The sequence below is a fragment of the Tamandua tetradactyla genome, chromosome 2 (assembly GCF_023851605.1).
Source record: "Tamandua tetradactyla isolate mTamTet1 chromosome 2, mTamTet1.pri, whole genome shotgun sequence".
Classification (NCBI taxonomy): Eukaryota; Metazoa; Chordata; class Mammalia; order Pilosa; family Myrmecophagidae; genus Tamandua; species Tamandua tetradactyla.
The window spans coordinates 181,785,909-181,813,428 of record NC_135328.1 but is presented as its reverse complement, the minus strand read 5'-3'; the positions used below and the strand labels follow the sequence as shown (position 1 = coordinate 181,813,428).

Here is a 27,520-nt window from a genome sequence, read left to right as displayed (position 1 = left end):
AGTTTTAAACAATATTGTAACTTTACTGGCACCAACCCAATTTAGAGGTAGACAAAAATATAAGGGGTATTAAAAATCTGATGGAATAAAATTAAGATGTCTTTAGAGCTAAAGGAGAAGGCAGAATAGTGGTTCGAACCTTGGCTGCATATTAGAATCCCTTGGGGTGCTTTGCAAAATCCTGATGTCCAGTCTGCACTCCAGACCAATTATATCTGAGTCTTGGTAGAGGAGTGATAAGGCCTCAGCAGTTTTAAAAAAAAAAATAGCATTAAAATATCTTAAGAGCACTTGTTTTAGTTTGCCAATGCTGCTGGAATGCGATGTACCAGAAATCGGTTGGCTTTCATAAAGAGGATTTATTAAGTTACAAGTTTATTGTTTTAAGGCCATAAAAATATCCAAACTAAGGCATCCAGAGAAAGATACACTGAGTCAAGAAAGGCCAATGGTATCTGGAACACCTTTGCCAGCTGGGAAGGCAGCACATGGCTGGTGTCTGCTTGTCCTTTTGGCTTCTGGTTTGAAACACCCCCCGAGGGAATTTTCTTTCTGCATCTCCAGACATCTCTGTGTCAGCTCTGAGCTTTCTCCAAAATGGTTCCCTCTTAAAAGACTCTAGTAAGTGAATTAAGACCCACCTTGAATGGGTGGAGACACATCTCTATGGAAACAACTTAATAAAAAAGATCCTACCCATAATTGGGGGGGAGGGTGTCACATCTCCATGGAAACAACCTAATCACAATGTCCCACCCTAAACAATAGGTCTGCCCCCAGAAAATTGGACCAGGAAAAATAACATGGCTTTTCTAAGATACACAGCAGTTTCAAACCAGCCCAGCACTCTAGAATCCACTCGAATTGTGATGGAAGTTAGCTTTCTTGTAACTTGGGTGAGGTTGCAAACTTGGGTCAGATGAGTTACAGAAGGGTGTAATTTGAATCCAGGAGAAGGATATGGACTAGAAGTCCTCTGTTGTTATGGTGACTATTAAAAGGGCTCACTGTGTCCACAACTCAGGTAGAATCACCCTTGGTGTCCTTTCAACAAATGAAAGCTTAGGTCCTGTTCCCCAGTGTCAAATCTCAAACTGATAATGACCTTATTGTGTTAATAAATTGTCAGCTCAGTAGTCTTAACTTGCTTAAGATGTCAACTCCAGCCTTCCTGAGAAGGTAACTATATCACAACCAGAAACTGTTGACCCAGTCATCTCAACTCAGCCCCACTGAGATCGTAACTTTATCATGGTCGTGAATTGTTGACAGTAATCTGAACTCCCTGGAGATGCTAGAACTTCTTCCTCAGTAAGGAAATATCTTTTCAAACCAGAAAGGCTTATAATCAAAGGTATGGATGATAAAGAAATTAGACCTGGGCAGGCCACGGTGGCTCAGCAGGCAAGAATGCTTGCCTGCCATGCCAGAGGACCCGGGTTTGATTCCTGGTGCCTGCCCATGTAAAAAAAAAAAAGAGAAATCAGACCTCTTGCATTAATAATTTTGTATTTGGAATAAGTTCCTTAGAGTGTGTGCATTTGATATTTAAAATGTAATTTTAAGATAATATGGCAGGCATATTGAAGAATGTGATTGATTAGCTTAATTTACAAAGATTCTTTTAAGTTCATAAATAGTATTGGAATATTTGAGAACGATAGCTATAAAATTTATATATTTAAAATATATAACACATTTTATATACTTGGGAAAGATTTGCTCATTAGGAACAGAAACTTGATCCCACATGAGGGTGCAGAATAAAAAAAGAAGATATGAAAATTACAAATTCTGGATAAAAATGCTTATTAGAATTACATTTGATAAGCTTATAAATGGGTTAATGGTTTAACAGAGTTTAGATGGTTCTACTTAGGTTACTTAAACAAGAATAAATGATTCCCCAAACCTAATTATTATTATGAATACACTAGATTTATAAATGAAATAGTACATTTTATAAATTGAACTTTTAAAGTTTAAAGAAAACTGGGGTTTTTAATTTGTAGATCAATAAACTTACCATTAATTTAAAGCCTAAGATGCTGCAAACAGTTTTTTGTTCTCATCAAATCTGTCCTCAGATATGAAAAAAAATCACATTGAAACTATATTTATCTTCATTTAACAGATACAGAAGCTAAGAAGGGCTAAGAAACAAGAAATCAAATCCATGCATGTCTGGCTCCAAAGCTTGTGCTCTTAACCACTATGCTTGTGGCTTCCATATCTGACCTGAGAAGTATTACAGGCCTGGGAACAACAAAAAGTTTTTGAAGTGACTCTATCTTGTCTATTTATATGTGTTATAAGTTGATTTTATAGCTAAGCAGTCAATTTCAGCTTCAGGATAGATAATTTTTGGCTCATGTAACTGCAAATTCTGACTTCAGGCATGGTGTCTACAGACACACCCTGCTCCTGTCTGTCCACTTCTCTGTGTTGACTCCCTTCAGAGACAGACTTTCTTTCCCAATGTGGTACAAGATGGTTGCAGCTATCCTTCCAGAGTCAAGTTCAGCCTAAAATTTGGGTGCCTCTTTCCCAGCTGTCCCTACAAAAGAATCATTGCACCTCATTGATGCTGAGTAGGTCATGAGTCCATTCTGAAACCAATCACTGTGGCAGGGGGAGTGTGATGCTTTAATTGTCAATTTCTCGGTCACAGGTTGACCCTTGAAGTTCTGAGTGGGGTTAACTCCACCATAAAAAGGTGGACTGAGAGTAGGGAAGGAGTGGTCCTTGAAAAATGAGATTGGATGACAGGTAGCAAAAACAGATGTTCACTACAATGTCAGCCTTAGCTCTCTTAAAGTTCTTTGGGGTACCCCAATGTATCATTCACATTTGCTGCTGATATATACTTTTCCTTCTGGCCAAGAATCATGATAAAACATTATAGTTTAATTGTATGGCCTTTATTCCTTGCATGACTGTTCTTTGAGGGCAGGGAGATATGTGTCTGACCTTTCTTCAGTGACCTGCATTAGGTCTTCTACACAAATGCTGTGAAGACACTTGTCTAGATGAATGAGGCCCAGATTATAGGAGCCTGGATTTGTTACCTCAAAGGAAGTGAAGGAAAATGAAGATGGGAAAGTATTTTTAGGATATTGTGAATGGAAGCTATGTAGTGTTCAGGCATAAAATCAAATTCACCACTTACTGATACCTTCTTTGTGTGAGGCTGGTCTGATCGGGGGACAATGAAGCAACCAGTCTAAAGGAAAAGATTGGATGGAGTGTATTGGTTACTGTGATTTGGTTTTGGCCTAAATCCAGGTTAAGACGGATCACCATAGACCCCTTGGTAATGGATTAAGTCCTAGAGAGAGATGGGTTGTCATATCTGTGTGATATTGGCTGAATTTATGTTTTTTAATTTATTGAACACCCTTGTCAAGTTCCTGACACCCAAGGCCTGGGGTTTGGGGATGAGTAAGTCTAAAGTCTCCCAGATTAGGCCCTCATTATTCTGTTTACAGCATGGGGAACCTACTCACAAACAGACACCCTAGATAGCCAACAAAGAACAGACATGGGGGCAGACTGGAAACAAAACAGAGCGCCATGCTGCTAAGTTCTCAGTGAAATGGAGCACTGTCCTAGAGATAGCAGATGTTCCCAAACTGAGTAGGTGTCCCTCAGAGGGAGTGTGTCTGGGGTGACTGGCCTTGAGAGTCTGTGACGTGGACTTGCTCACACTTTTCAGTTTGACTGTACAGAGGAAAGAGATCTTTAACCAACTGCATTCATTCTGATAATCCGATGTGGTCATTCAGAAGCCAAGACTTGCTTAGGAAGTGTTGGAAAGCAGGAGCAGAGCTGGAGAATGAGTCATCCAGACCCTATGAGAAATTCCCTTTCTCCTACCTTCCTGGACAGAGAGACAGGTGAGGGAATGTAGCCCACCACAACTCCTCTTCTCAGTGTGTTACTCAGAGATATAACTGCGGGGAGCTTCTTCCTCTTCACCAAATACAAACCCTGATACTGCTATATCCACTATATGCTGCCATATCTCAGAAGGGCAATCTGTTCCCAGGCATTCAAGGCCTGCCAGACACTTTTCTGACCCAGGTACTCCAGACTTGGGTGGAAGAGACCCAGTATAGGGACTTGGTATCTTGAGAGCATATTTAACCAACAGGGCAGAGCTAGGAAACAAAACTCAAGGGGAGCCAGAGGGACCCTCTGGACGCTCCAAGAAAGTGATCTTCAAAGTGGGTACCCATATCCCTGCGGGTAACACAAAAACATTCCATGGGGTGTATGAGCATTTCTAGCTTTAAGGGAATCAATTTCCAGATTCTCAGCTTCCATATGTACTCTTCTTAAAAATTAATCTGGTCTTCCGGAGAAGATGGCGGCTTAGTAAGACGCGCGGATCTTAGTTCCTCCTCCAGAACAGCAACTAAAGAAACAGAAACAATACGAAACAGCTCCTGGAGCCACGGCAGAGACCAAAAAGACAGCGTACCCCATTCTGGAACGGTTGAACCGGCAGGGAGAATCCGCTGCAGTGAGATACCCGAGGGGCACACGTTTTCCCGGCCGGGGCGGCTGGCGACTGGGGTCCCTTCCACGCACGTGGCTCCCCGGTCTGACTGGGAACGTTGGATAGCAGGGCCCTCCCGCCACGCTTGGCGTCTCGGGCCAGCTGGGCAATTTGGACTGGCACTCCCCTAAGCCGGTGGCCGGCGACCCCTCCTCCACACACGGTTTCCCGGGCCGACTGCGAGATTCAGATTGGCAAGTTAAAGGAGCCACAGCATCTTTTACTGGTGGGACCCGCAGACAGACGAGCGCCACGAGCGCCACCTACTGGGCAGGAAAAGAAAAACAGAGCCCAGAGATTTCACAGAAAAACCTTTCAACCAGCCGGGTCCCACACCCAGGGAAATCTGATCAAATGCCCAGACACCAGCAGAAAATAATGGATGATGCTCGGAAAATTGAAGATATGGCCCAGTCAAAGGAACAAACCAATAGTTCAAATGAGATACAGGAGCTGAGACAACTAATGCTGAATATACGAACAGAAATGGAAAAACTCTTCAAAAACCAAATCAATAAACCGAGGGAGGACATGAAGAAGACATGGGCTGAACAAAAAGAAGAAATAGAAAATTTGAAAAAACAAATCACAGAACTTATGGGAGTGAAGGACAAAGAAGAAAAAATGGAAAAAACAATGGATACCTACAATGGTAGATCTAAAGAGACAGAAGCTACAATTAGTGAACTGGAGGACGGAACATCTGAATTCCAAAAAGAAACAGAAACTATAGGGAAAAGAATGGAAAAACTTGAGCAGGGGATCAGGGAACTGAATGACAATATGAAGCACACAAATATATGTGTTGTGGGTGTCCCAGAAGGAGAAGAGAAGGGAAAAGGAGGAGAAAAACTAATGGAAGAAATTATCACTGAAAATTTCCCAACTCTTATGAAAGACCTAAATTTACAGATCCAAGAAGTGCAGCGCACCCCAAAGAGAATAGACCCAAATAGGCGTTCTCCAAGACACTTACTAGTTAGAATGTCAGAGGTCAAAGAGAAAGAGAGGATCTTGAAAGCAGCAAGAGAAAAACAATCTGTCACATACAAGGGAAACCCAATAAGACTATGTGTAGATTTCTCAGCAGAAACCATGGAAGCTAGAAGACAGTGGGATGATATATTTAAATTACTAAAAGAGAAAAACTGCCAACCAAGACTCCTATATCCAGCAAAATTGTCCTTCAAAAATGAAGGAGAAATCAAAACATTTATAGACAAAAAGTCACTGAGAGAATTTGTGACCAAGAGACCAGCTCTGCAAGAAATACTAAAGGGAGCACTAGAGTCAGATACGAAAAGACAGAAGAGAGAGGTATGGAGTAAAGTGTAGAAAGAAGGAAAATCAGATATGATATATATAATACAAAAGCCAAAATGGTAGAGGAAAATATTATCCAAACAGTAATAACACTAAAAGTTAATGGACTGAATTTCCCAGTCAAAAGACATAGACTGGCAGAATGGATTATGACCCAGCAATACCACTGCTAGGTATCTACTCAAAGGACTTAAGGGCAAAGACACAGACGGACATTTGCACACCAGTGTTTATAGCAGCATTATCTACAATTGCAAAGAGATGGAAACAGCCAAAATGTCCATCAACAGATGAGTGGCTAAACAAACTGTGGCGTATACCTACGATGGAATATTATGCAGCTTTAAGACAGACTAAACTTATGAAGCATGTAATAACATGGATGGACCTAGAGAACATTATGCTGAGTGAGTCTAGCCAAAAACTAAAGGACAAATACTGTATGGTCCCACTGATGTGAACCGACATTCGAGAATCAGCTTGGAATATATCATTGGTAACAGAGACCAGCAGGAGTTAGAAACAGGGTAAGATAATGGGTAATTGGAGCTGAAGGGACACAGACTGTGCAACAGGACTAGATACAAAAACTCAAAATTGGACAGCACAATAATACCTAAGTGTAATGTAACTATGTTGGAACACTGAATGAAGCTGCACCTGAAATATAGTTTTTTGTTTGTTTGTTACAAAAAAAAAAAAATTAATCTGCCTGAAAATGTTCCCATCTAGGTGTGGTAGTTTCCCTTTCCCACCTCCCATTATACAATTATCCTTGCAGAAAAAAAAAGGCATGCCTTGTATCTATTTGGAGTTTTGTTATGGCACATTGTCCGAAAGTGTCAAAATCTCTGAGGTACCAAATGAAAGGATCAGAAGAAATGGCGGTGTCTTTGAGACCTCCTTTAATCAAGCCATTATCAATCCACTGAAGGCTTTATGCCTTTCCCTTATTCATATTTCTGTTAAGGATAGAACACTGCATAGAGACGGAGTATTTGGACCTATGTTGGGATGTTCTGAATTCAAGCATATTGTAAAATGGACAGGGGTCTTTTCTGGAGGTCCCAGAGGGTCCCTCTTGCTTCCCTTGGGGTTTCGTTTCCTAGGTCTGCCCCACTGGTTGAATATGTTATCAAGCCTTGCCCCTATCATCCTCTAGCTACTCAAAGAATGCATTACTCCTGAGGCAAGTCCCCTAAGAGTAAAGCACAGAGTGAAATACCAGGGCAGTGTGGCGCTGTTATATCTTATATCCATCTATCTTAGACGTGGAATAGTGTAGATTTTGAAAAGCTGCTATCAAGCATGCCATCTGCATTTTAACCATTCTCAGTAATGAAATGGATCTTGGCGAGACCTAGCATTCACTCTAATTCACCACGTCTTGGTCTGTCTAAGCCGTACATTTCGCATGACTTCAAGAAGTGGTGAAAAGTTCTAAGTTTGCTTCTAACATTAAATATATCATAGGTCAATTTGTGGTTTATATTTTCTTGAAAACTTATTCACCTTTTAATAGAAATTTTTAAATTTAAGTTTTGCCAAAATTTTTTTGAAAACTGTAAATCAATATTTTTTAGATGGGGGTGTGTCTTCTGCTTGTCAATTACTTTTTTGCTTATTTCTTCCTACCATATTCTTCTTGTATTTGAGATTAATCACTTTGTACCTTCAACTGTAAATAATAGAGTTAACATAATTAATATCCTTTTGTAAGCCTGCACTTATTCTAGCAATATGAACTATTAATCCTTGGATATAGTAATTATTTAAAATATTTTAAAAGCCCCACCTATTTAATTTTGAGTCAAATTTCTTATGTTACTTTTTGTTTGATCATTTCAAAATTTATTATATATTTATTTCAACCAATTATGTAGTAATAGTAATTACAATGTCAACAAAATAATTTTAAAATATCAATGTTTAAAATAACTTGTATTTTGTGACAGAGAAGTAAAGTAGAGTGTTCAACAAAAGCTTTTCAAGCATAAAAATATTCAACAAGGAAGTACTATAAAGTGTGGTAAGTGGAATGGAAATATGAGTTCAGGATAAAAAGTTAAAAATGTAAAATGTTTACTTTTTTTTTACAGAAATTTTTAATTTCTGACTGTTAAAGAGTTTGTTCATGAGTGCTTTTTTTAAGATTCTTTTTATTGTGAAATATAACATATACAAAAAAGCAATAAATTTCCCAGTACATCTTAACAAGTAATTAAGTATGCTATGAGTTACAGTTCCATGATTTTTCTTTTTTTTTTCTAGCTGCTCCAAGGCACTGGAGCTCCAAAGAAATATCAATATGATTCAGCAGTCATACTCATTTGTTAAATTCTACCTTCTCTGTTATACTCATCCTCTTTTTTTTCTTTTTTGTGAAAAATAATATAAATAACAATTTTAGGTTTTTACTTCTAGCTGCTCTTAGGTACTGGAGACTAAAAAAAATATCAATATATTGATTAGCACTCTTACTCTTTGTTAAACCTGAGCTTCTTTATATAACTCACCATCACCTTTGATCTTTCTCCACTCTTTAGGGATATGTGGGCTATGCCCATTCAAACTTTTTCATGTTGGAAGGGGCTGCTGATAATATGGGATAGGGGGATGGAGCTAGTTGATGTTCTGGGTCTTGTGTGTTTTTAAATGAACAAATGGTGGGTATCATATCACTGTGGTACATTATTGACAATAATGACTCTATATTTAGAAGATTAATGAAACAGTTTTATTTTAAAATGACATTTATCACGTCAGAAATATTTAATTTTAGGATAAAAAAATTTTATAGCAACAAAAATTTGCAGAGATATAGTTTTTCAAAACCCTTTTAGGGGTATATGAAAAAGGTTTGACAGATGACTATTTTAGGAGAGAGAGATGAGGAATCTGTTTTGAGTCAGTGGAGGAAGATGAACAACTGATATCCTGGGATGGGAGTCAACACCACTCTCATCTTGAGCCTTTTAAGTCAAAATTAGTCCCTTTGTTAGTTAGGCCTTCCATCCATGGAGATTGAGGCACTAGAGACCACTCCTTTAGAAGAAGAGGGTAATGGTAATACTGGTTCAGACAATTCTTCTTGAATGGGACAGAAATAATGAGTCCAAGAAGGGGCAAAATAAGAAATCCCCCACCACTTACATTGTTAGATCTCCTCACCCACTGCTGGATGCAAAAATGCATGGGATAAATTTTGCAAAAGATTGTTAATACTTTATTAAGGGGAAAACTGTGACTCCTCCACCCCTGATAAAAACTGGGTAAGAGGTGAGTCCAGGGACTTAAGTGGACAGGTCCTTACCAGCTATCTTGTCAAAGCATCAGCCAAGGTCTTAGCAAGGGTGAACTGGTTGGAGTTCTGGTGTCAAAAAACTGAAATGCTCTACATAAGAAAGCAGGAGAAATCTTTTCGTTCCCCAAAGGGAGGATGCAGAGAAGAGAGAAGGAGAGACAGAAATATGGCAAAGGCCTGGAGCCTGAGCTGGAGTGCTGGGGACAGGATTACCAGATGAACTGGTTGCAGTAGTCTCAGTGAAGGGTTTCCTCCAAAGCAATCTATTTTTTCTGAACCCAAGAGGTGGAGGTTATAACTTGAACTACCCTAATGTTCACACAATAGCCACCAGTTGGCAGCAGTACCCCAAGAAAGGATGAGCTAGGTTCATTTCCCGCTCAACTCCTTGGGCTGTGATGGGTATTTCATGGTGGAAAATGAGAGTAGGTGGGAGGACATTCTGTGTGGAGGGAACCCCATGTGCATAGGCCCAAAGAGGGGAAAGAGTATGTGGAGGTCAGAGGACATAGTAGATCAATGGCTGGAGGATATGGGTGAGGTGGTGGGGTCAGTGGTTAGAAATAAGACTGCATCTGAGAGCTACAGACTGATCATGAATGGCCTTGAATATTTGGGCTGAGGCTGGACATTATCTTGAAGGAAATGGGGACCCTGGAAAATTTCTGAGTAAAAGAGAGATATGATAAGACCTGCACATTAGAAAAATCACCAAGTTGCAGTGTGGAGAATAAGAAGAAAGAGACAAGAGGCAGTGAGGAGGCTGTTGCAGTGACCCTGGGAGGGGTGATGAGTGACCTGCACTAGGGTTAGCAATTCCAATGGACACAAGGGGTAACATTCATAAGAGATTTAAAAAACAAAAATCACTAGAACGAGAAAGAAGGCAATAAAAAAGTAGCTTTGACAGAAAAGAATGAGTATTTTTTCCCTCTAATATTGAATACACATTACGAATTGCTGGCTTTCTGCCAAAAACGGCACCAGAAGAACTGAGATTGCAGAATTTCTTTGAAATTCTAATTAATTCAGTCAACAATCCTGACCAGAATTTGTGGTGGGAACTGGGGACAAAAGAATGATTTAGCGCCTCCCCAAGTCTGGTGGGAAGATAGACAATTCTAGCACAGTGTGGAGAAGGCCACGATGGAGACAATACAGGGCGTGTGGTGGAAGGGGAACCTGACCAACTGGACTCCCGGGGAGAAAAGACTTTGAGCCTAGGACCTCAGATAAAGGATCTCTCAAGTTTGTCAGTGAACTTCTAAACACCGGTGGGAAGACAGGGAGACCTGGGGAGCAGCCACATTACCTAATCATCCCCGGGACTAGGTTAGCCAGCGACCGCGGGCGTCACCTTACGCGCGATAGATATCCCAGGTGAGCTACACGGCCCATGATGACCTGCGCTAAACAATTCACCGTCCCTCCCGCCTTGAGTAAGAGACACTTCCGGGAAGGCAGAGGTTCGCAAAGCCTTTAGGAGCCCGCTCCCGGGAGCCTCCCGGTAGGTATCCAGCTGTGATTGGTGGAGGTTCAGAGCCATGCCCCTCGCCGGGTCTAACAATGCAGGTTCTGATTGGTGGATCATACATCTCCGCCTCTTTCAGGGAGCCAAATTGTGGGTAACCGTGTCCCTGCGCCATAGTGAGCCCGGCTGGGACACTTCACCCCTACTCTCTCCTAGGTTAGGGTATGGAGGATGGACTTCGCCTCTGACAGCAAGCGATCGAGTCCGGGCCCTAAATCTTCTATATCCGTGGGGAATCGAGGTCCCTAGAGAAAAAGGCTTCAGAGGCTAGATGCTGGGCCTCCCGGTGCATTCTGGACCACAGTTGGGGGCGGGTCTAGGTTGGCCTGTGGCCACTGCTTGGGAACCTACGTGCAGTCCTGGTGTGGGGAGGCGAACGGGGAATAGCTTCTCTGGTTTTATTAGACCCAGGCCTGGCATTCTTGGCCGAGAAAGAATATGGGCCAGGGGCGCTGGGGGGATGTGGTGTGTGTGCAGGGTCTGAGGGACCTCGCCTTGTGGGCAGCAGGACGAGCTTTGTGCACTCGCTACTGTACCATCCTCACGCTCCCGCTCGGAAGGAAAGGCTGGGGCCCCGAGATCTGGCCATTGCGCGCTCCTCCAGCCTGCCTCCCGCCATCCCCTTCCTCGGCCCCCAGCATGTTTCCTCTCGGATCTAGTGGTATCAGCCGCTAGAGTAGTGCCATAGAATTAAGAGACCCTGGCAGTCTGTTCTCCTGACCCCTTCTCTTTGCAGTTCCTCTGGGCCCTACCCCACCCCCCCCATCCCCGCACGGTGCTTTCAACAGAACTGCTCACCAGAAGATCCACTTAGCCTCTCACCCGGCCCCAGCCCTTTATAGGATAGCCCCAAGGATCCGGAGGCAAGGAACATCCCTTTTCTGAACTTCAGTGTTCTCATCTGTGAAATGGGGATGTTTGACAATCTGTATTGGTTTTGTACCTAATGATAATACACACAAGGAACTTCCGTTTACCAAGCACCTATTTTCCCTTCCTACAACTCCTCTCCATGCCTAGATGTGATGAAGGCCTCAAGACAGGAAAGGTCTGCTTAGGCTTTGCTAGCTGAGCCTCCAGGGGCAGCTATTCTTGGTCCTTTATTTTATCAACTATTTTCTGAGGACCTGTTGTGTGCCAGATGCTGCTTTGAAGTGTTGAGAACTCAGAGCAACCAATTCAGCTTCTTTCCATGAAATTCAACTAGTGGGAGAAACTTCAAATTGTGAAAAGGGGTGGAAAGATACGGTGCCACAAGAAAGGAAATTCAGGTTGAGGAGGGGGGAATCATAAGCCCTCATGGAGGAGGCAGTAGCATGTAAAATGGAATCAGAGAGCAGCATGTACAAAATAAATGACATGGGAGAAGGCAGCATGATAGCCCACTGGGCCTGTAGGATGAACAAGTTTCATTTTGCTTTTGATGAGGGGAGGTATGAGATGGGGTAGGGACTGTGTAGTGAAACTGTTAGAAACAGGAGCTTTTGGTTTTTTTGCTGAGACTTTTTTTTGCTGTGAGACTTCAGGATATAGTACCTATTTCACATATGAATTAACATAAAACCTGAGCTGCAAGCTTGGCACATGGCCATATCATATGAATGAAATGGGAATGTCTTAATGCTAAGATAAGGAATTTAGATTTCTCTGGGAAAGTGATCATGCAGATTTTTGAGCAATAGAGGTCATCGACTGATCAGGTGGTCGGAAGATAGACCCTGAATCAAAATATTTAGAGCCACTGCAGTGGCTGCAATCCGGCTTACCTCTCTCCACTCCCATCCAAATCCCCATGCACTCAACCCATAGACGTTTCAGCCCACAAACATTTCAAAACCAAGTTTCTAAAAACCAGCCATTTATATCTATTTAGGTAAGTGACAGAAGGAATAAGGTGGTATATTTACAAGTTGGTTTGTCTAGGTATACTATAACTTAGTGTATGTATTTAATATTGACAACCAAAAAATATATATAAATATCTTGTATCTATACACAGCAGGGCAGGAGTTTCCATGTCTTCTGGAGCAGTGAGTCCTCAGCCTCCTCTCATGGTGATCGTCTGGCCCTCAGTGCAAAGGAGACTAGGACCCAGCAGCCCAGTCTGGCCCTTCCCCTCTCCTCCCTGCACTCCAGTGCTCCTGACTGGTTTCAGGCAAGGAAAGATTAATTTGAGTGGTTGGTAGGAAGAGATGGGAATGGGCAAATCCTAATAGAGCCTGACCCCTGGAGTATGGAGATCCAGGCCAGCAGAAGGGAGTGGCCTTACAGCCATATCCTGGGGTAGAAGCCTCGTAGTTTGTAGTTATTAGTGTGTCCTTCCTTGGTCATAGGTCCGGCCCTACTGATTAGCTTGGCAAAGAAGGCAAATGTCTGGGAAAGGCCTGGTCTCCACTCTCAGGCACTGAGCCATTCAGGGTAAAGTCTGGGAATAGGTAAAGGAGATTCTGGCTGATAAAAAAATAATAATAAAATCAGTAATTAAAAAAAACTATAAAACTTGTTTGTCTGAATAGATGTGAGCAACAGTCTTGTTTTTGTTAAAATTCTGGAGCTGTTAAACTCCTGAATATTTTTCTGGACATCATTGCTGGCTGAAGAAAAGAGCCCCAGGCCCGGCTTGGCTGAGATCTGTCAGCTTAGAAGTCTCATCCAGCTGTCTGTGCTCGAGAGATCCCTGCATGCCGGGCTGGTGGTATGGAGCGTTTCACACTTGGGAGTCAGCCCCCAGGGGGTGAAAGAGCTCCTCCGGTGTCTTGTCACTTTGGCTGGCTCCCCCCTGCCGGAAGCCAGAAGCAATCTCATCGAAGGTCCGGCCTTTAGTCTCAGGAACTTTGAAGTAGGTGAAGATGAAGAATAGAATCAGGAGCACAGTGAAGATGATGAAGACATAGGGACCACACAGTTGCTGAAAGACACACAAGACACTTTTAGTTCACTAAGTCACTTTACCACTGGGCCTTTGATCCAAAAAGAGGAACACCCAGTATGCTGGTTTGAACCTGTTGTGTATCCCAGAAAAGCTAAGTTCTCTGATCCTCATTCAATATTGTGGGGTGGGAGCCTTATGGTTTCCACGGAGATATGTCTCCACTCATTCAAGGTGGGGTTGCTTACTGGAGCCTTTTAAGAGGGAACCATTTTGGAAAAAGCTTTAGAACAATCAGAACTAAGAGAGTCCACACAGCCAGAGACCTTTGGAGATGAAGAAGGAAAACACCCCCAGAGGAACTTCATGAAACATGAGGCTGGGAGAGAAAGCTAGCAGATGTCCCCATGTGCCCTCCCAGCTGAGAGAGAAACCCCGAACTTCATTGGCCTTTCTTGAGTTAAGGTAACCTCTTGGTGCCTTAGTTTGGACATTTTTATGACCTTAGAACTGTTAACTTGCAACTTAATAAATTCCCCTTTTAAAAAGCTGTGCCATTTCTGGTATATTGCATTCCAGCAGTTTACTAACTAGAACACCCATCTACAATCCAGAGATGCTATGACAAATGAAACTGTGCCTGTACCTGACACATATAGAGGTTCCAGGGGCATTTTCACAATCCAGGAGCAGAGCATGCCACTCCAGAGCAGAGTAGTAAAGGATTCAAAGCTAATAAGGAAAGAACCCTGGAGTCAAAGTTAGGGTTCTTGGCTCAGACTTTGGGCTTCTGAGTCTCAACTTCTTCCTCAGTATGACTACAAGTGAGAATGGCTGGCTGAAAACCTTGCACAGCATTATGGGCATGCATGCAGGTAAGAAATGGCAAGTGCAGAGACAACAGGGTTCTTACCTCCACATACTGGAAACACATGCCCACAATGAAATTTGAGGTCCAGTTGGAGAAGCCAGCAACAGCAATGGCAGCTGGACGAGGACCCTGGCTGAAGAGCTCAGCCACAATGAACCATGGTATAGGGCCAGGCCCCACTTCGAAGAAGGCCACAAAGCCAAAGATGGCCACGATACTCAGATAGGACATCCAGGGTAGCTGCTCCTGTTAAAGATGAGGGAGAGAGAAGGGAATTTAGATTGGGTTCTAATGGATGGCAGAGGAAAAAAGTTGCAGAGGCAGTCCAGGGTAGGACTAAGAACTCAGGAGGCCTGGTCCAATCTTGGGTTTACCATGTGACCTAGGTAACTCAGCCTCCTCGTTTGGGCAGCAGAATGATTTAAGTTCTGCAGGATGCTTGTGAGCTCAATAGTCCACGCTGCTGTAATGGTAATGTGTTGTGTACGTGGGAGTAGCTGAGAGTGGCCTCTGTGGTCCCCTGGCTCTGGCAGAGCAGACTGCCTGAGGTAGGAGGATGTAGAACATTCCTGGGGTAGGAGTGGATCTATGCTCAAAGACTCATAAGCTGTCCACTCAGAGCCTGCCCGGGTAGGCACTAAGCATGTGGCTCTGTTTATAATCACTCTCAAGGCCAGTCAGAAAGGTTAGGGACTTTGGTTCAAATCCCTGATCTGCACTCACTTGCTGCATGCCAGACCTCTCGGCAATCACTGGACTTTATAAACCTTGGTTCAGCTACAAAATGAGCATAAAGGTGCTCCCTTTGCCCAGAAGTTGGACAAATTAGTGTCTACGTAAAGTGAAGTGCGTCATACAGGGCATCACGGGTTGGTCACAGGCTTGGGGTCAGCAGGTCTGAAGTTGATTCCTGGCTTCATCCCTTATCTGTCATGTTACTAACGTCACTGGGTTAGCAGGTTTTCTCACTCGTGAAACTGGAATGATAACTGACGTATTCATCCAAGTTGTGAGAACTGAGTGAGTTAAGACATATTGTTTCTGCACCTCTAAGATGAGGATGGTCATGCTTTCTAGGGTTGTTTTGAAGAATAATTGAAGCTACAAACAAAGACTCTGAGAGGTTTAATATTGGGCAAAGCAATTCCCTGGGGAGAAGTGCACTTGGGGTCTGGGGCTACAGGTGCTGTGGTGAGAAACCACAAAGCAGGGAGAAGCAAATTCAAGACGGAATGTGAATGGGATGGAAGGAGACAACCTGAGGAGCCAAAACATCAGGCCCAACCTTGGCAAGGAGTTGGAGCCAGAGGCTGGGAGGGCAATTAGAACAGCTTCTACCTGGCCTTTGGATGCTATTGGTGAGACTGGGGCTGGGACCAGGACAGGCAGTTGGGTCCATGTGACACCTCCCTACAGCCTTGCCCTCCAGAGTGTGTGACTCACCAGCAGTGCCAGTGCGATGGTCATGAGCACAGCGCAGCCTGCCATGCCAGCCAGACCTATGAGGTGCAGGGTCCGCCGACCGGCTCGCTCCACCACAAACAGCTGTGGGCAGAGAGGGTGTCAGTATGAGGTCCCTGCCTGGTGCCCTGCTAAACCTTCCCAGCCACCCACAGGCTTGCTGCTACAGATGGGAAGACCACATGGCACTGCAGAGACCAGACAGAGAGAGAGGGGAAGAGAGCTGGCCCTAGACAGCCAGACAGCTGGGTATCCTGGCTGTGAGCTCAGGCAAGCCATATCACGTCTCTGAACATCAGGGTCTTCAGTTAGGCAACAAGAGTAATGGATTTCCCAAGTTGTTTTGAGGCTGAGAGGAAATAGCACTCACAGAGCACACTGCCTGATGCTTGGCTCATGGGAAGGAGAGCCTCTCTGCAATTGTGTCCCTAGGCCCTAACTGCTGACCGATGACAAGCAAGAACTCACCGACACAACGGTGAAGGCTGTGTTGACGATGCCAGAGCCGATGGTGGCATACACAGGCTGTTGCACCCCCGCCTTCTCAAAGATGCTTGTGGAGTAATAGAAGACCTACCAGACAGAGAAGCTGTTGGGGTTTGCTGGGCACTATGGCCATCTCCCTGCCTCTGCTCCAGTGCATGGAACACAGATGGAGTAAAAGGAGTAGGGGTCAAATACATCTCAGGCAGGTGGACACTGCACCAGTGACCCCACTGCCTTAGGGGTTTTTGTCCTAAAGGGACATTTCTTCTTTGGAAGGAGCTCATTTTTTGTTTTAAGTTTTGAGTTTGTTCATTCCACACACTTGTCCAAAGGGTCTGGCAAGGCCCAGGGGAAAGAGTAGGGGTGGGGGTCACTCACAGCGTTAATGCCCGACAGCTGCTGGGACAGCTGCAGCACCACGGCAATGAGGATGGGCTGACGGTAGGCGGGTGAGCGGAACAGCTCCAGGATGGTGACCTTCTTCTCCCGCATCATCTGCCTGCTTTCCTCCTTCATCTCCTGCAGGTCACGGGTCACGTCTGCCGTCCCGCGCAGCTTCTTCAACACTGGAGGGGCCGGAGGGAAGGTGGGAGTGGCTCAGACTGGGAAGACAGCAGGGGCTCAGGGGATGGGGATGTGGTCCCAGGGTGCTGCCCGTACCACTCTTGGCCCGGTTCTCCTCATTGCGGTTGATAAGCAGGAAGCGGGGGCTCTCGGGGCACAAGGGCAGCAGGATGCACTGCAGCAGGGCTGGAAGGAAGATGATGCTCAATAGCAGGGGCCACAGCTCGTCGTTGCCCATGATGGAGTCCAGACCGAACACCTGGGGGAAGCAGGGATGGAGGAAGCAGCTTTGAGTGCCCAGTGGCATTCTAGTTCCAGTTCCGAGTCAGGTGGACCCAGGCTCAAGTCAACATTGCCACCAAATGAGGCTTAACCTCTCTGACCTTTTATCTACTCATTTGTAACGTGGGAAAACGGGACCGATCTCACAGCATTACTGAGAGGCTAAGTGATGAGACAGCTACAAATGTGTCCATGACAGAGCACGGGTACTGTCCCTCTGCCATAGAAGGATTTCTGGGAAGAGGGTACAGGCAGATAGGCCTGGAGACATGAAAGTCCATCATGTGGTAGGAACAGTGGGATTCACTGGGTTGGATCCCAGGGTGAGAATAAAGGACAGAGGCAGAATGAGCCGGGATGACAACGATCCAAGAATCTAAACTTGTTCCTCCACCAGGGAGGTCCCTGAGGATTGGGAAGTGGGGGGCATGTACTCTGGGACTGTGCTTTGAATGTGCACCCCAAGGCTGACTTTCTCTGCAGTGCTGCAGAAGCCCAGGCAGGAAGTCTCATCAGGGAAGCTTTGCCATGCAGGAAGCAGACCTGAGAGCCACTGGGGCTGTGGGGTGGGGCAGCGCGGGGCAGGCACTCACCTGGGCGATGAGGATGCCAACCACGATGCCCAGCTGGTGCAGGGTGCCCAGGGCCCCGCGGAGAGCCGTGGGGGACACCTCCCCCACGTACATGGGCACGAAGCCAGTGGTCAGGCCGCAATACACGCCAATGATGAAGCGGCCCAGGATAAGCATCTCAAAGGACTGGCCCAGCTTCGAGAAACCCATGAGCACAGCAGACAGGAAGGCCAGGACATTGATCATCAGCATCGAATTCCGCCTGGGGTGAGTGGGGGCGGGAGTCACGGGTCAGGCAGGTCCCTGGGAAAGGGGCTGGTTCCTCTCAGTCATGGATAAGACCCTGGAACACCCTGTCTCCCGCACCCCATACCCGCTCCCAACTGGGACTCCCTGGGTAGGCTCCCCACTGGCAGGGTCAGGGCCCCTTCTGCTCACCGGCCAAAGCGATTAACAAAGAGGCCCACAGAGAAGGAGCCAATCATGCCCCCGACAGAGAAGATGGCCACCGAGAGGGACCAGAGCGTGGTGAGTGTGGCATGCGAGATGCTCTCGCCGTAGCGCTGAAACCATGTCTGGTTGTAGAATTCCTCGATCACCTACAGGGGGAGAAGCAGTCTGGGTGGGCAAGCCAGGACCAAGTCTTCCTTAGCCCTTTGTTTCTTTTTCTTCAGAGAGGGCCATTTTATCCTGGCATGTTGGAGAGGGTCCAGGGCCTGGCTCTGCCACCAAGTCACTGTATGATCTTGAGCCAAGCCACTCCCAGCCTTTTGTGGGCCTCAGTTTCCCCAGGAAAGCAGCAAGGGGTTGGGCTTCATCCTGGAGAGCCATGCTAGCTCTTGCACTTCTCTTCAGGTGTGGCTTCCAGGGCCTTATGATTTCACATGCTCAATATGACTTGCTGGGGATAATGGCCAATGACCAATGGAGGAAATTCAGGCATAAGAGCAGAGAGAGGTACTGTGTTTCTTCCCCACTTGCCCTTTTCCTCTTCTCCCTAGTGGTGCCCTGGGCCCCAGCTTTTGCCACCTGGGCCCTCTCCCTACCCCACTGCACTCCTGGGGAGGAAATACAGCTGGACAGACAGGTTCTGCCATTCAGGAGGTCCTGGAAAGAGGGGAGTAGCAAGCTCACTGACTTTGCTCTCAGGGCCCTTGCTGAATGCAAAGAAACTTGCAAACATCACCATCCAAATGTTTGTAAGACACACTGCTACTTTCTGGCCACCAGGCTCAGCAACATTATGGCTGGCCTGGAGTTCTACCTGAAGAGTCTATGGCCTCCTCCCCTTTCCCCAGGTGCCTGGCTAGGAGGTAAGGGGGAGGGCTGTGGACAAGGAAGCAGTTCCAGGAACTGGAGACACCTGCCCAGCACAGGCCTGCCCGCACCCCCACCCCCCAACCCCCTCCACGCAGGGGACAGCCTGGCCACATCCCAGGTATGTGGCAGGCGGGCAGCACTGGTTTTGCCTGAGTTTACCTGTCAAATTCTCAGGTAGTTCAGACACACACCCAGAGGCACGGGACTGGCCAGACCCACCCAGACACCTGTGTAGCCAGGTGCAGGCTGTGTACACAGAAACACAGCTTCCCATGCACACATGCTATCACACGCACACTTGTGCTTATAAGAGCTGAACGTTCCTGGCTTTAGCCAGATACAAACCTGCATGCCCTACTTCCCCTCATCACTTACAGCTCAACTCAAGTCCATTCCACCAAAGGTGACCCATCCCAACACCCCCCACTGTGTGCATGCCGCAGACCCGTGCACACACAGCAGCACGCAGCCTCTTTGACCCCCACTGCCACTATTCGTGGCCCTACCCTAGAGGGGAAGAGGCTGTGGGCAGCTACATTTGCCAGAGAAGAAACTGAGGAATAGCCCCATAGCCCCAGGAATGCCCATTGAGTATGTTGGGCCTAGTCCCATAGTGCTTTCCCTCTGGTTGCAATGGGCTCTTGGCCTCTTAACATTCTTATCCCTGCTTTGCTGCCATGGTCTGTCCCACTTTTGGAGACACCTGGCAGAGGCCTGAAATGGGAAAGCAGTCCTAAGGATCAAGTGGTCTGTTCCCAGGGAAGCCAGGTAGTACAATGGCTATGAACTTGGCTCTGAACCTGGACATAAGCAAATTCAGATCCCAATTCTACCACTTATTTTCAGTGTGACCACTGGCAAATTATTTCATCTCTGAGTTTCAGTTGCCTTATCTCTAACTCAGTGACATTAGCAACGTCTGCTCCCCAGTGTTGCAGGAAATTAAAGAAACACATTTAAAGTGCTGATATAGCACCTAGCACATGGTTGGCACTCCAAAAAGAAATGGAAACTGACCCAAGGGACCCTGAAATCGACCCACCAAATACTGGTACGGACCTAAGTACATGCATAGTACTGACAGAGTCTAACTAAGCCCCCATCCTATAATTAGAAATCAAGATCCTTGGCAGATATCATCCAGTCTCACTGCTTACCACAGGTTTCTGTCTCCATCGTGAGCCACAGCTTCTCTCTCCACACCACTTTCCACCCCTCCCTGTCTCTGTAGATGCTGTTCCCCTGCCTGGAATAGGCTGAAATCTTTTGCGATCCAGCTCAAAGGTTCCCTGCTCTGAGTTGCTTTCCCTGACTCCCAAGAGTTGGTCTTCCTTGAGGACAGAGACCCCTGAAGAAGAATTTACATCAGGACCTGTACCAGAGCTGGTGTTAGGGTCTCCTGGTGAGTGAGCAGAGGAATCAAGGAATGAAGGGTATCGAGATCCCCTAGAAACCCTAGCTTCTTCTGGGGGCAGAGAAAAGGCGGACTTCAACAAACAAAACACAAAGTGCTTGTGTTCAAGAGACAAAACCAATGCCAGAGGAGGATTGGTTAGGAACAGTGATTCCCCATTTACTGGGCTGTGCAGAGAACAGGCTGTCCTGGATAAGCAAACTGTCCAGATAAATGACACTCTCCCCTCTGAGGCCCAGACCTCTCTGACCCATCATCTGGGTGGAGATCTTTCCCTGCCTGTCAGTCTCACTTTTGCTGCCCTGAGCAACCAGATGGACAAGCAGAGTTCCATGGCATCGAGGCCCTTGGGGCTCACAAGGAGCTGTTTGTCCCTGGGCAGACTGGCCCCAGGTGGCTTCTGATTTGTGCATTCTTGAATTTTGTATTCTTTGGTTCAGGTGCTTATTTTATACAGCTCTCCACACACCCTTCAAAAATTTGCCAAGAAACCAGCTAATGGGGCTTGTTTGCATTGTGTGCAAAGGAGGAGTAAGTAAGTGTTGAGTAAGAGCCTTAAGGGTGTGATCTGAGGTTTTCGGCAGCAGGTCTTTAGACCTCCCAGGACTTGGCTTGAGATGTTAAGGCAGATGATAGATATTCAAGGACCATGTATAAGTGAGGTATTACCACAGCCCCTCCCACAGTTAAATCTGCTTGCGGTAACATAGGTCAGAGGGACCAAACCTTGTCTAGCTCCTCTATGGCTTCTTAGTTTCTCTGCTACTCAGACCATTTTGTGAGGTTGAGACAGGTGAGCAGTCAGCCTCCTTCGCTTTAAGTTGGCCCACACTCATCTTCTCTATCCCCAGTAGCTCTGCCTGGGTAAGCTGAGGCTGGACAGCAGATTCCTGTCTTTTTTTTTTTTTTTTTTTTTTTTAAAGAGAGAGGGAGGAAGGGAAGGAAAGACAGAGAGAAGGAAGGAAGGATGGAAGGAAGAAAGGGAGGAAGAAAGGGAAACATCTTTAAACATTTTCTTGTTTTATTGTATTTTGTTTGTTTGTTTGTTTTTTACATGGGCTGGGGCCGGGAATCGAACCGAGGTCCTCCGGCATGGCAGGCAAGCACTTTGCCCGCTGAGCCACCGCGGCCCGCCCCAGATTCCTGTCTTTTGATCTGAGACTTGGGGTTTCTGAGAAGCCATGCCTGGTTTTCTATTCCTGGGAGAGTGGGGGGTGGGCTGGGAGAATCCGAAGAGCCCAACTTGGGGACAAATTCTTGGGATCACCTCTTCCACCCAGTCTCTGCCTTCAAGTATCAGTCCTAGAAGTGGCTGGCATATCTGTAAAGGAAGAGTCTACTGCCCCACCAATAGGAACCCACAGTCCCAGTCCCCACAAGGTTAATGGAGGCCTCCTCAGCTCTGGCTCATGTTTGAAGTAAAGGACTGTTCTGAACCCTTCCACCTCATATGGTCATCACAAGCCTGGCTATTACCCTTGATTCTGCCATTGCCCCACAGCCAATCACCAGGTCCTGTCAATTCTATTCCCTAATATGTCTCACCTCTACCCATGCAGCACCTGCCCTAGGTCTCACCTGGATTCTGCACCTGACTCCTCCCATCCACCAAAGCCAGATTCTGCTTCCCACAAGTAATTTCTCCTCTATGTGGTACAGCCCTGCACACAAAACGCATCAAGCTCTGGCTGTTCATCTGCTTCTCTGTTCCCTTCCCAGCCCATTCACAACCTCTGCCCTGCTGAGGGGTCTGTGTGAGTGCATGCATGCCAAGGACAGAGGGAAGGGTCCTGGCCAGATTGAAGGGGACTGTCATGGCATCAGCCTCTCTAGAATTATGGGCTATTAGGGATCTGTCCAATCCCTTCATTGAGCCTAGAGGGAAAAGAGGCCCAGAGGGGCCACTCAGCAACACGGTGGGGGCCAGCTTGGGGAGCTGAGATCCCTTAGACTGTCTGATTTCCAGTAAAAAGCTGTTCCTCACCCCAGCAGTTTTATGGGAATCCCCTGACCCTGTTCCCCCTTCTCTGTGGCATCCAGTGAGGTACCCAGACGGCTGTGGGTAAAGGACCACATGTCTGTCTCCTCTGCAGAGGAAGTTCTCACTTCCTTTCTGCATCCAGGCAGTCTCTGTGGCAAGGTCGTGGGCCAGGGTGTGAGGCGGAGTATGCCGCTAGCACACAGCCAGAGGTGAATAAACCGTTACTGACGGCACTATTCTCTCAAGGGTAAAAGCTGCTACCTTCAGAGGTGCACCAGGGACAGTTTTCCATTTTTAAATCATCAGAGGACATGGCATTACCCTAAGGACTTCAGGGTGTAAGGTCCGGAAGGAATTAGGGGTCTGCCTCAGAAGGTGATACTTTCTCTTCAGACCCCTGCCTGGCTGCCCTTGGCAGAGGGACCCAACAGGTCTGTTGAGCCCAGAGGGCGGAGGCCCCAGGGCACATACTTCAGCTCAGTGGAAAGAGTTTTCTAGGCTTCAGAACATGAGACTGCCATCCTGGAGGCAGTCAGCTCCCTGTTAGTGGGGAGTGTGCACACCACAGCAATCTAGAGTAGGGGCTGGAAAATGTCAAAAAACAGAAAATATTTTAGGGTCTGTTGTTGGCAGATGACTTCTGTGGCATCTTCTTTTTTTTTTTTTAACCCTTTAAAAATGTAAAAAACATTCTCAGCTGATGAACCATACAAAAATAGGCCACTAGCCAGAACTGGCCCTCCTTTGACCCTTGACCTAGAATTCTGGACTATTACAAGAGGACTGTCTAGGAGAAAAGTTTTATATTTTGAAACCTCTGTCTGATCTCACCATCTTTCCCTGTGGGCCCCTATACATTACTCTACCCCAGGAGTCTTAGGTCTTCTGGATCATCCCTGGCAAGGGTCCCTCGGCCATCCTCTGCAACCCTCCCTTCTTCTCTTCTACATGTTACTGTGGGGATCAAGGGGTTAAATAGCCAGCCATGATAAAGAGGGAGGAAAGGCCCAGTTCAGTCCCTCAGCTTGGTGTGGACTTCTGTATTTCCCCTCCCGCCAGCTTACAGCCCAGTGATTGTCTCCATGACAACTCCCAGCCATACCCCAGGGCCAGCTGGGAGTTTTGAGCCAGAGGCTCCAGGTGGGGCTGGACAGATAGCCCTGCTTGTGGGCTCCACCGGGGCCTCTTTCTGGTACCTTGGGAGTTGCCCAGGCAGCCAGATGAAGCTAGAAGTTGTTCCAAGCTCCACAGCAGCAAAGGATCAGACCAAGCAGGCTGCTTCAACAGAAGAGACCTGCATGTGGCTTCTCTCCAAACTACAACCTGGCCTTCGCTCAGGCTTCCTCCAGGGTTGTCCCTTCATCTCACTGTGGCAGACCCCCTGTTCAAAGCCATTCTTGGTTCCCCACTGCCAACACCAGAATGAAGCAACTCCTTCCAACCCACACTGTGACTCACACTCCTTCTCAGCCAGACACAGTGACTCCCCAGCCACCTGGCTATCCCACATCTCTGGGCTTTACTTGGGCAGCTGCTTTGCCTTCTCCCTGTACTTTCAAAGATGAACAAATAATCCTCTGGAAGGCCTTCCTAATAATCCCCCTTCCTCCGAGATTGTAGTGGCGCTCAGCCAAGGGTGGATCTTGCACTCCAGAAGACATCTGACAATGTCTGGAGACATTTTTGATTGTCACACTGGGTGCTACTGGCACCTAGTGGGTAGAGGCCAAGGATGTTGCTTAACATGCTACAATGTACAGAACAGCCCCCACAACAAAGACTATCTGGCCCAGAATGCCAATCGTGCTGAGGTTGAGAAACCCTGCTCAAAGGGCTGAGTACCTTCTTCCTCTCCCTGCTCTGCTCTCACAGTGGCCGTCCAATCACTGCCTCTATAGAGCCAACTCTGATGGACCATGCACCTCTCGCTAGCCTCAACTTCAACATGGGGACAATCTGATTCATCTTGTCCCTGGTGCCCAGTACAGAGCTAGGGGTAGAGAGAATTGTCACTCATTGACAAACAAGCCATGAATGTAACTGAGGGGCTTAAGGGATGATGAGGCTGTGACAGGCATGATGGTGTAAGAGATTATGCAACTGTGTGTGGGAAACTGTTGAGATGTTCGAACATGATTGAGCTTGACTCAGCATGGAAGTCAGAGCCTGAAGGCTCAATTGTGGGGCAGTTGTAGGTGTGTGAAAGCCTATTTAGGTGCCCGTCTCTGTCTGTGGTATAACTGCTATCCCTTCTACAGTGGTCAAGGGCAGAGACTGGAAGCAGACCCCCTGGATTTGAATCCCAGCTCTGCCACTTATCAGCTGTGTGTTATTAGTTGAGGTGTTTAACATCTCTGTGCCCCTGGTTCTCATAAAAAGGGATAATAATGCCTACCTAATAAGTTATTATAAGCTGCAAATGAACTACAATTTTTCAAGTGCTTAGGACATTGGCTTTTAGTCATTTCTCTTGGCAACTCAGCCTTTTGGGGAGTGGGGTTAGGGGAAGGTGGGTGATCACCCCAAAAAGGTGATCAGGATACCCTCATTCATTTATTTGCCCCCTCTATGTCTGGGCTCACCTGCCTCCTCTTTCCCCAGGGAGAGAAAGAAGACCTGGCAGGGGTGGCATCACCACTCACACACCGTGGAGTAGGGTAAGAGGGTTGAGGAGACATAAGGCCTGGAGTTTACCTGGAGCTCAGCCTCTAACTCTCCAGTGCCCTCACCTGGCTTCAGTTTCCTTTCTACCCCACCCCCACCCCCTCTGCCCCCACAAAAAGGGGGAGATGATACTGGCCCTGCCTCTTTGTAGCCTTTGTAGGCTGCTGAGGAATAATTTATGGGGTGGTGCATTGTAAACATTTAAATTGGTATGAGGAATTAACCACTTCCAGGAGGAAGTCCTTTGGGGTCTGTTTTATTGAAAATACCAAGTTTCTGGTAATTAACAGCATTATTTGCATCCTAAACAGCAGTGGGGCAAACTCTAGAGCTGACAAAGCATGGCCAACTCAATGGGGTTTCCCAAGAGAAGTTGTTCTAAACAGACACGTTTGGTGCAGGTAGTTAGCAATTCCACATCAGTGGAAAGCTTCATGCCACCACATCTTTGCACAAGCTGTTCTCATGGCCTGGGACACCTGCCTCTCCTTCCCCATGGGGCAGACTTGCCCTTCAAGGTCTGGCACAGCTGCCAACTCCTCCAGGAAGCCTTCTCTGTCTGGCCCCACCCCAGCAGAACTAGTTATTCCTTCCTCTTTGCTCCCATAACACCTTGAAGCCCTCCATTAATTATACTCTGGCTTTTGCCAAGGTGTTTCCACTGACCCCTCTGGCTTGTGAGCCTTTGAAGGCAGGACAGGACGCCAGCTTTTCACTGCCTCCCAAGTCCAGCACCAGACCAGGCACAGACCATGTATTATACAAGCTCCGTGAGGGTCGGAATTTGCCTGTTTTGTTCACAGCTGTGTCCCTCCCCACTGCCTAAAACATCACCTGGCACAGAGCGGACACTCACTAAGTCCTTGAACGAAGTGTTGGTGCATCACTGTGCCACGGTGGGACACCACCAGTACCTCCTGAGGCACATGCATCCACCAGCGCTGACGCTACGCCTTGCTCTGAGCTGCACTTCATTACTTACTATTGTGTCCTCTTAGACCCTCTTCCCATTTTTCACGTATTGATCCTAATCTACTTCTGGCTGGCAAGGCTACAGCCAGGCTTGTGAGAAGTGTTTGGAAAATGCAAAGGTAAACAGATGGCCGGAGCACTCGCCCCGGAAACACCAGTATAGTTCAATGTGTGTGCTGGGGCGCTGTCAGCTCTGGTCCTCAGGTCTCTTTTGATTCGGACCACAGAGGCTGGTTCCTAAGGTGACCCTTTGGACAGGCGCCCACAAATGCTCCCATAAACTCAGTTTCCAACCTCTCAGCTGGGCCCTCCATGCAGCTCACTAGTCCTCCTGTGAGACTGTGGTCAGCTGCTCCACCCATATTCCACAGCATTTCTAACCTTTTACCTTACTTATGAGAAGATGGGTGGTGCCCACAAGAATTAGAGAACTTCATTCTAGATCTGTCCACATCCTCTACCTCAGAGTGACCCTCCCTTGGTCAAATGCAACTCCTTCATGTTTCCTCAAGGACACCCCCCCCCCCATGCCTTTCTTCTCCTCCCCCTCTGTTAATTCCTTATTAAGAGTTTAAAAATGAAGTCTTCATATTAATAAAAGACCCTGGCTGTAGAAGCTCTCTAGCTACTATCACCTCTTTTCTCCCTTCCCCACCAAGCCTTGGAAGGGCTGTCTCCACTCTTTCTCCTCGCCTCACTCTTCAACCCACTGCAATTAGGGCTCCACCCATATGCCCCACCAGTTGGCTTTTGCCACCAAGGTCACCAAAGTATCCTTTGTGTTTAGCACTGTGGAGGTGGTTTGTCCAGGTCTGCCTCTGAGGCATTTCACAGCAGTCCTTCCCTTCATGCATTCACTCACTCCTCACTGGTACCGACTGCTGTCGACAGGCACTGTTCCAGGTACTAAGGACAGAGCAGTGAACAAACCCAACACCCCTGTAGAGCTCACATTCTCACTTTGTCTTCAAAGGCTACTGTCTCCCAGCCTTAGAGATACCAGCTCTCCTACTACCTACCATTCCCTTCCTCTACACAATGGGCATGTTCTCTGGGGGCTTGACCCTCTCTTCTCCTTTTATTCCACCACGCTCCCTAGGAGGCCGTCCACTCCTATTTGGATATCAGTGACCAACAAACATCCAAGCCTTTGCTCCAGCCTGACTACTCTCCTAAGAAACACACTGCCCATCTCACAGGTACCTATCAGCTGGTCTCAGACCCACTCCTCCTTTATACCCCACATCACCCAAGTCAGAAACCTAGAAGCCATTTTTAAATCCTTCATATTGAATTGATTATCAATTTGTGTCTATTCTTCTTTCTGTTTGCTTTTATATCCCTG

General features: G+C 46.8%; 1 protein-coding gene across 1 annotated transcript in view; it reads right to left on the bottom strand.

Annotated features, from left to right (window-relative positions):
• Positions 1-12,560: 12,560 nt before the first annotated feature.
• The window catches only part of SLC2A1 (solute carrier family 2 member 1), a 28,727-nt gene continuing 13,767 nt past the window's right edge, over positions 12,561-27,520 (bottom strand). The window contains exons 3-10 of the mRNA XM_077150002.1: positions 18,263-18,423; positions 17,846-18,086; positions 17,067-17,229; positions 16,785-16,972; positions 16,389-16,493; positions 15,903-16,004; positions 14,502-14,705; positions 12,561-13,627 (exon numbers count right to left, since the gene is read on the bottom strand). Coding sequence (XP_077006117.1) covers positions 13,427-13,627; positions 14,502-14,705; positions 15,903-16,004; positions 16,389-16,493; positions 16,785-16,972; positions 17,067-17,229; positions 17,846-18,086; positions 18,263-18,423 — 1,365 coding nt within the window. The 3' untranslated portion in view covers positions 12,561-13,426. The remainder of the gene's footprint in view (positions 13,628-14,501; positions 14,706-15,902; positions 16,005-16,388; positions 16,494-16,784; positions 16,973-17,066; positions 17,230-17,845; positions 18,087-18,262; positions 18,424-27,520) is intronic.